At 35.3% G+C, this 9,594-nt stretch overlaps 1 protein-coding gene across 3 annotated transcripts in view; it reads left to right on the top strand.

The window, feature by feature from the left end:
- Window positions 1-5,593: 5,593 nt before the first annotated feature.
- The window catches only part of LOC123530501 (copine-8-like), a 49,915-nt gene continuing 45,914 nt past the window's right edge, over window positions 5,594-9,594 (top strand). For 2 of the 3 annotated variants that reach the window (XM_053521247.1, XM_053521248.1), the window contains exons 1-3: window positions 5,594-5,773; window positions 8,426-8,513; window positions 9,356-9,459. In XM_053521247.1, the coding sequence (XP_053377222.1) occupies window positions 5,694-5,773; window positions 8,426-8,513; window positions 9,356-9,459 (272 nt within the window). In that variant the 5' untranslated portion in view covers window positions 5,594-5,693. The other variant, XM_053521249.1, reaches the window with a different exon arrangement.

Raw genomic sequence — 9,594 nt, 5'->3', positions numbered from 1 at the left:
AACATTTCACACAAAAATACTGTTTGTAAGGAAAAATAAGTTAATCACAAAAATTTTACAATAACATAAATTTCACTTTAAGCGTATTCTAAGTGTCTAAGCCGTTTCCCGATATTTATTATCACACTTGTATACATGAATGCATGTTATACATAAAAAGCGTGATGAAAAAATTATACTTCTTACTAAACATTTCACTGCCCATTCTTTCCTCCATAGATTTTTTTTTTAATTTTAAAATGTTCCTGAAATGTTTTAGAATAATATAAGATATCCTTGACTACCAGGTTCATTTTACGTTACGTCTTTGTCCCGCGTTTTTCAACCAGGTTCACATTTCTGTTTGTAGGATTTATTTGCAGCCCTTATTTAATGGCTTGTTGCATTATTAGATAATTTTTCGTATTTGGTTTAAGCCCGTTTCAACTGTTTAATACATTTTTCCACATAGTCCGGAGATGTTGGTTCGAGACCGACTAGCTACAGCGCTTCATGAAGTGGGAAAGTTGTCAACTTCTAACAGAGTCAGTGCCTACTGGTTAGAAACTGTAAAGACAGATTGTGTAAGCAGACCGCCAGGTTGTTGAGAAAAGACGTAAACCCAACACAATTAATGGTTATCAAATGCATAAGTGCAACAATTTATTTATTTCATGTCCGTACACTTTAAGCGTCTGACGTTAAAGCCAGAATTGACCGGGAATAATAATTGTTTGTTTTTGGATTTTACGCCCCTTTTCGTCAACATTTTATTTTTTACAAGCACTAAACATTTTTTCCACAGTAAATTAAAACGGTCCCATTGAAAAATACTAACGTATTAAGATATTTTACATACTGGGCAGGAAAAGATCAATGATGACTTTTGATCTTCAAAGGTGACCTTGACCTTTAAGCAGCTAGGGGTCTGTGTATTGCGCATGACACATTGTCTCATAATGGGGAACATATGTGTCAAATAATATTGAAGTCCTTTGATGGATCCCAGCGCTATGAACCAGACAGGAAAACAAACCCTATTGAACTTCGACCTTCAAACTGTGACATTGACCGTAGAGTTAGGAATAAGAATGTTGCGTAAGACACGTTATCTTGTTATGGGAAAGATTTGTGCCAAGTAATATTAAAATCCCTTAATGGATGCCATAGGACAAGACAGGAAAAAAGCTTTTGAACTTCGACCTTCGAATGTGACATTGATCTTTGAGTTAGGAATAAGAGTGTTGCGTAAGAAACGTTATTCATTATGGGAAACATTTGTGCCAAGTAATATCAAAATCCCTTAATGGATGACAGAGTTATGGATCGAACAGAAAAAAAAACATATTGAACTTTGACCTCCTAGTATGACCTTGAGCTTTGAGATAGGGGTCTGAGTGTTTCGAATGTCACGTCATCTTATTATAGATTACATTTGTGACAAGTAATATTAAAATGCCTTCACGGATTGTCGAGTTACAGACCGTACAGGAAAAAAGCCCTGTTCACATTTGACCTTCAAGTAAAACCTTGACCTTTGAGCTAGGGGTCCAGGTTTTGCGCATGACACGTCGTCTCACTCATAGGAACATTTGTGCAAATTAATACTGAAATCCTGTTTTGCATGAAACGTTATGGACCGCAAAGGACAAAAACATTTTACCTTTGATCCCCAAGTGTGACCTTGACATTTGAGCTAGGGTTCTGGTGTTAGGCAGTACACGTTGTCTGATTATTGGAAACATTCAAGCCGAGTAATATCGTAATCCCTTGATAGATGACAGAGTTCTGGGCAGGACATGAAACAGACCCTGTTCATGCCATGTTAACATTTGACAGCCAAGCTTGATCTTGACCTTTAAGCTAGGGATCTGAAAGTTGTGCATGACACATTGTTTTATTATGGGGTCCATTTGTCCCAAGTAATATTGAAATCCCTACATGGATTGTTGAATTACAGACCGGACAGGAAAAATGCACTGTTGAACTTTCACCTCCAAGTGTAACCTTGACCTTTGAGCTAAGGCCGGGATTTACGCATAACACGTCGTCTCATCATGGGGATTATTTGTGCCTATTTATATTAAAACCCCTTGATGATAACAGAGTTATGGACCGGACACGAAATTGCGGGCGGACGGACATACGAACGGAAAAGCGCAATCCTATAGTCCCCGAAACTGGGTCCAAGTACGTTGCGAGATTTTACGGCCGCTACATGGCACTAAATTAAAGACTGTCGTCCCGATAGTTTAATATATTATTATTATTACTATTATTATTATTATACCAGATTATATAGCGCCCTTTACATGATAAACACGTTCAAAGACGCTTTACATTATAGCAAACACAGCCACACATGGTGCGAAATCCTACTTAGATACAGGCCTGACCGGCTAACTTAGCCTAGCTCTTTGCGAATAGACAGTCTGGTTCTTTAATGTGCCCGGTGCATAGCATCGATACACGCGAAGCCGTCTTTCCTGAGAAGAACCAGTACAGGCCTCTTAGTTAAATTTCCAGTGCCTGGACCGGGATTCGAGTCCCGGACCTCTGGATTGCCTGTCAAGCGTGTTACCACTACACCACTTTATATCTTTATATTATATTATATTTATATCTTTTAGAATAACGCCTCCAAGTAAAAAAGCAGACTCGGTTTGACTGAATATGATCATGAGAGAAATGAAAATGCAACAATTTACTAATGATGTAGTCTCATATTATGTATATAAACAGTGTAAGCAGAGTTATATTTGCACACGTCCTTGGTCTTTCTAGTTTCCTTGGCACTGTCACTTTAACAAAAGCCAAGTAGAAGTTTTCTGATTGATAATTAATTGTATCAAGAGATGGATGGATGGGTGGATGCGTGAGTAGATAGGTAGGTAGGTAGGTAGAGAGCACTTTTCGTCTATATTTGAGTCGTCAGCATTTTCCAACATATCGTATATCGTCTGCTAAATCGTCGGCCGTTTAGGACGTGCTTTATTTTGGGGTCCGACAACGATATGAACTAAATGATGTACCACGATAGAAAAAGTAATCAAAGTGCTGAAAGCACAGAAAGGTTTATGTGCAATAAATCACTCCGCTATAATAGTTCAAGTCACTTACATGAAGCAGTATAACATTCAAATCATTTGCATCAATGTTACATTAAATACTAGAAATTCTGCTCTGACTAAAACCAAGTGTCTTGAAACACACTGATAAGCTGGGCAAGGCAACCCTTCATCGGCTTAATTAAAATTTTCTATAATGATACCAATGAGAAATACAGTGTCTTTTTATTCAAATTAAAGAGGCATACCCTACATCTAGCAAAATAAAATTTTGCAGCCGTATATATTATGGGCTAGACATACGTATAAGAAGAACTTATTACATTTTTCAAAAAGAACATATATCGAACTATTCCATTTTGGGCGAATAATCACCTGCAAAGCATCTGTCTATAAATCGCTATCCACCCAAAATTATAAAGCAACAACTTGGTAAATAGTAAAACGTGAATTTCACTTATTATTGTTGGAATGTTTAGCTGAAATTTTGAGAGTTGATGTTGTCTTATGAATAAATACAGGTGCATGTAAAATAATCAAGAAAGAAAGTAGAATAGCGTGGTTTTCGCAGCGAATTCGCTTGCTGCTGCGGCGCCGTATGTGTTGTGTTCTTTAAGTACACTGCTTGGTGATGTTGGATATTTCTTTTATTTGTTGATTCATTTACACATGGTTTCTGAAGATATTTTAATTGCGGAAATAGAATGGCAATTAATCTGCTTCAGTGAAAACTGTCATTATGGTTGAAGGTCAGTAATTCAAATCCTTCTTTGTTTCATATAAAAAAACGATAACTTCAGGTCGTATTTACGTATCTTTATAGGACATCACTTTTTCCTACACCTATTTTTCGTGGAAGTTCTATCATAAATTAACGAAAAAAGAAAAGAAAATAGCGGGTTGAATAGTTCCTAGTGAAATGCCAGTTAGTAACGTTGTGGTCTGCTACCATAAAATGGCGCATAATTGCTCTTGTTTGCACAATAAACCCCTACATTCGGTTTCGATTTGCAAAACTTGCCATACGGGGTGTATAAACATGAAAACCGTCTCATTTCACGCAGAATGTATTCTAGCAGTGAAGACGTGTGCTTAAAGCTCTCGTTCTACACGAATTTGCGAAATAAATGGGAAAATTAGGATCTATTTACTTTGGACTTCTTTCGACTACACCACGGAAGCACATTTTCGACCGAATTTCTAACCTTATTCCTTATATTCTTGCAGTCTCCAGAATACGATTGTGATATCGCGGTTTCAACCTAAAAACGATAGCATGTGTATGTGTTATATGAAAAATGCACCATGAAGTAAGAAGCCAAACCGATAGTGTATACATTTTACTCATCTTGGTCTGTAAAATATATATAATCTTAAATTCAACACCGGAAAATTCAAGTACAATTGATCAGAGTCATGTTTTACCTGACTGACAGCCCGGGAGCAATTCACCTGAGAACATTGTACAAAAAATTATTTAATCATGGAAGAGAACACCATTTGTTTTGTTTTTTTCCATAGATTTCTATTATAACATTATGGCGTGTACGCCTTCCATAAATCGAAACATGTATATTCAATCACATTTTTTTCAAGAACTACCATAGTTCCACCAAAATATCGGACGAAAATCATATGAATAGTGATACTTTATTTAAATAATTTTCGTGTGAATTAGATGACCCCCTGTTTACATCGTTGGCATGGCGGGAGAAGTTCATTTGATAAAACTTTTTTTCAATACACAAAAATATCAAAATGTATATATATAATGAAATACTGTAAATGCAGCAAAAATATTCCATTTTGAAAAAAAAATCACTTCTTGGGTTTGTTTACAAGACTGACCAATCAGAACGGGCAAATATTACCTTATTTCCAGGTATATACAATTACTTCTTTCCTAGAAAGTTCCCTGTACATTTTTGAATTGGTGTCTCTGAATAAGTTGTCTTTGAAGAAAAAAATCAAGCTAAGTGAACAAATATAGCACATAATTGTAAACCACAGGGAATGAATTGCCTCTGATTTTCTTTATTGAATGTAAGAATTTTTCCCACCCCATAAGAATTTCGTGATACCACTTCTATGCAAGAGTTGCCTTGTCTCCAAAGTATATAAGAAAGACACCTATTTGAAATATTCAGACTAGAAAAAGAATTGATCTAGTAAAAATGCTCAGAAATCTAGGCCTCTGTCACACTACCAGTGTGTACGTGCTGGCGCACTCCAATTATAAGATAAGGCAAGACAAGATAATCTGTATTTATAGTCGGTTATGGATGACAGTTACAACATAAGGTAATGAGCTAGCTTGTATTCGATATAAATATGATTATCCAGTAACGTACAAATAAAAATCCAAGACAAGAAGCACAAAGCATTACCTTCAGAATATTGAAATTAAAGCCACGATTAAAACACTAAAGCCAGACTGTTACTAAAAGTCCATTTCGTTGGTAAAGTCCATTTCGCGTAAAGTCCGTTTCAGATCTTAGACCCTACCGGGAAATGACCTTTTCTCAAATCATGATCATTCTAGAGCTTGCTGCTTGCAATCGTTTGCTAACATACATGATATTCATATGATTTATTTTTGGGGTATTTTAATTTCCTTTTGCAATTTCAACTGAGTTTTGTCTACACATGGCAGTCCCTCCATCACAGTTCCAGGCTGGAACATCTGCCGTGCCAGCCACGCAAGTTGAAATCAGTGTTTCTTGCAGGTAAAATGAAAAAGGAAGTGGCTAGGGGTCCGATACATCTATCGTTGGATCATCTGTTTCGACGTTCATGTCATGAGTTTTGACGCCCTGTTTTATTTTGCTGTCAAATAGTTAGAAGTGAGTTTTTTAGATGCCAATTTACACTAGTTTGCAAAGCAGGCAATATTTTACTTTGCTGAAATAAAACAGAAGTGCATTCATCAGATTTACACTTACAGTAAGATTATATTATTTTTTCCTTTGGTGTATTTTTATGTCTTTTTGATAATGAAAAAAATCCAATCCTTTAAAAAACCTAAATCTTACAGAAGCAACTGTTCCAAAATGTATCGAGTTTTGCGATGTAAAGCGTGCAGTTTTTAGGGGTTTTTTTGTTAAGATGTGGCAGTTAGTGTTTTTCCTAGGCGTTTTAGCGTAGTGCCGCGCCATGCCCCTTTTCCCGCGCGCCACGCTGCCCTCCAAGAGATCCATATGCGCCACGTGCCTTTTGAATTGCCCACTTACAACTAATTATCATAAAATTGTCACAGTGTTCATAATTTCTTACCCGTAATTAATGAATGACACACGACACAGGAAGCCAGCCCGTGTATTTCAAGATTTGCATAGCGGGTGACATGAATCGAGTGACGTAATCATGACAGCGTGTGCTCGCTTTTCGGTCACTTTATCTTTGATCAGTATTGATAACAATTATCTAATTCAAAGTTGAAATTTAATGATTCAAGCATTATTTTTTCACACTTCGCTATTTGGAAGTTTAATGCGATATTGCAATATAATTGTAATAATTAGTTCTGTTAAGATTCAAACATTATTTGTATTGTCTTTAGTAAAATTCTGGAAAACTGTTATTGATACATGATATCTACAGAGACGCACATACACACGTTTTTCTTTTCTTTTTGAAAACGTATTATTATAAATTATGAATATTAAATTAAGCAAATATGTCAAACAATAGAAAAGAAAATGAACGCCGTGAAATATTAATGTCGGCATCGAAACCGCAAATGATTGTTAGCATTTTCTTTCGTAAAATATGGGAAAACTATCATCCCTACAAGATATTTACAAGGACGCACATGCATACGAATTTTTATTCTTTTAGTTAAACGTATCAACATAAATTAAGAATATTAAACTAAGCAAATAGGTGAAAATAGTAGAAAGATATACACTATAAAATGAACGCCGTGAAATGTAAATTTCGGCAATGAAAACCGCAAATGATCACCTCTTACGGAACGTGTGCCCGTATGTGCATAGTCGTATTTTTGTTGTTGTTTTTGTTTTTTAAATTCTTCTCATGTGGTTGTTTTTAATATTGAGAAAATATGCAAAAGACTGATTAATTAAAGTGGAATATACGTCGTGCGTAAGGAAAAAAACGGGAACATTTCAAGGCCATTTTTATGATTTTTGTATACTTCTTAGAATTATAAAATCTATTATCCATCTATGCAATTAATGTTGTTGTTTTTTGTTTTTGTTTTTTGGCTACAGTGTGTTAAAGAGATGAGCCCAGATAGGCATAAATTTGAGGCAATGTTCTGTTAATGATTAACTTTGATATAATTATGATCTGTTTGTAAAATTGAAAATGAAATTGTGTGTTTAAGAATATAAAGTAGGCCTAAGTTAAGAAAGTCAACAAATAGTATTAACTGACATGCTTTATTTGATATGTCTTATGTGTACTATATGAAATAATGTTCTTTTTGTAAAAGAGTGAATTAAATTGTGTGTTTTAGACACTGTCATATGCTAAAGGAAATGCATCTGTACTGTAGTGATGTTATGGATAATGACATCACCAATGTTGAAGAACAAATTGACCATTATAGATATAGATCAGTGGGTGACTACCTTCTGGTAGTACAAAATGCCCATAATATGACATATCATATGTATCACAGAACCATGCCCAAGAACTGACATATCATATGTATCACAGAACCATGCCCAAGAACTGACATATCATATGTATCACAGAACCATGCCCAAGAAGCAGTTTGCTATTCAGAAATATTTTTCTGTCCTCCTTTAACTTTTTAAAATGGTGTGTTAACAATCATGGTTTGAAGACACAAGTTTCTCATTTATGCTGATAATAAAAGCTATTGCTTGTGACTCTGTAGACGACTATCAAGAGAGATCACAAGAGTCATGGATTGGGACTAGTTAATGAGCCTCTAGAGGTCAAGTAATTAAGATATTTTAATATGTACACACTTATGTTTTGAAAATCATCAGAATTTCACAGGTTTCCAGTTTTCAGAGAGTCCACTTTTCGGAGTTTTTGCTATTAAACCTTATGTGTTTATATCACTTAAGGTATAATAGTAAAAACTCCAAAAAGTGTGTTAATGTGTTATATCACTTTAAGAAATCGCTGTTATTGTGAATTGTCGAACAGAATTTATTCCGAACAATGAGTATAGAGGTTAGGGTCAATATTTAATAGCTTACAATCCTGCTAGGCAAATGTATTAGAAATTTGTTTTTATAGGAATGCAAGATCATGATAAAAGTATGCTATATAATTATATCGCGAGGGCTGAGCGCGAAACTATTGTTTCTTGTTCTTTATTTATTTACAGTTACAATAGTTTCGCGCTCAGTCCACGATCTGTATATATCATATTGCAGGGGTTTGAGAGATCTAGACACATTTTCCAAGTCTGATCCATTATGTGTGCTGTTCACCAGAGATGGAAAAACAGGATCATACTATGAGGTGACCATTTTGCTTTCTTGACTTTACTTTCTGCACAAGTGTTGAGGTGAGGTATTCCGATCTGGTCTGACATCCATCACCATCATTGTCATTAACAGTTTAGCTTTATCACAACTATTTTAGAAAACAACAAGTTATCGTTGTCACTGGATTGTCCGGTCCGCATCTAGGACATTTATTAAGATTTTTGTTAAGGTCCACTTCTCTGCAATACTACAAGAGTTACAGCCTTGAAAATTGTCATCATAAGCTGAGTAAGTAGGGCAAGAAGCATAAGTCGGTCTTGCATACATGTATTGCACTTACAGATGAGTGTTGGCACCAACAGGTAGTGCTCTAGTTACTTGAAGTTGAACATCGTGTCAGAATTACACCAGACTTGGTCTGTTGCATCCTGAATGGACCTCAGTCCTTGTGCTTGTTTAAATGTTTTGCCTGGCAACATATAGAGGTTAAGATCTTTAAACAACTTATTCTCATAGACAACTTTATGGATTTTCACCAAACATGGCCAGAAGAAAGATGAAAAGGCCATTATAGGTGAGAGACTTAGTGCCGTTATGGTCCTGCTGTTTGAATACAACATCATGGCATTTATTTAATTTATAAGATATGTTTATAGCCAGCAGATTTACATTGTTTTCTCATCAATATGTTGAAGAAAATAAAATCTCAGTGTGATTGTGAACTAAATTGAGTACTGACCACCAACATCATTACAGATGTATAAGGTAATCTATTTCTTAGAGCTTTAAAAGTTCTTTAGTTTTAATATTTGATACTTTGACCAAATCTGAACTTCCTTGCAAATTTGATAGCTGCATGATTTTCTATTTGAATAGTTTGGACGTACAGAGATGATCAGTGACAACCTTAATCCAGACTTTGTGAAGAAATTTGTCATCAATTACTACTTTGAGGAGAGCCAGAAACTCAAATTTGAAATGTAAGTAATAAGGGCAAAACAACAATAACAGTTCTAAGCATAATTCTCAGGAGAAGCAACCACAGCTGAATTTTCACTTTTTAACAGCAGCTGCTGTGTTCTGTTCTGCTTAAGTTTAAGAAACTTAAAACTTTT

The sequence above is a fragment of the Mercenaria mercenaria genome, chromosome 13 (assembly GCF_021730395.1).
Source record: "Mercenaria mercenaria strain notata chromosome 13, MADL_Memer_1, whole genome shotgun sequence".
NCBI classification, from domain to species: domain Eukaryota; kingdom Metazoa; phylum Mollusca; class Bivalvia; order Venerida; family Veneridae; genus Mercenaria; species Mercenaria mercenaria.
This window is presented reverse-complemented; position numbering and strand designations above follow the sequence as displayed.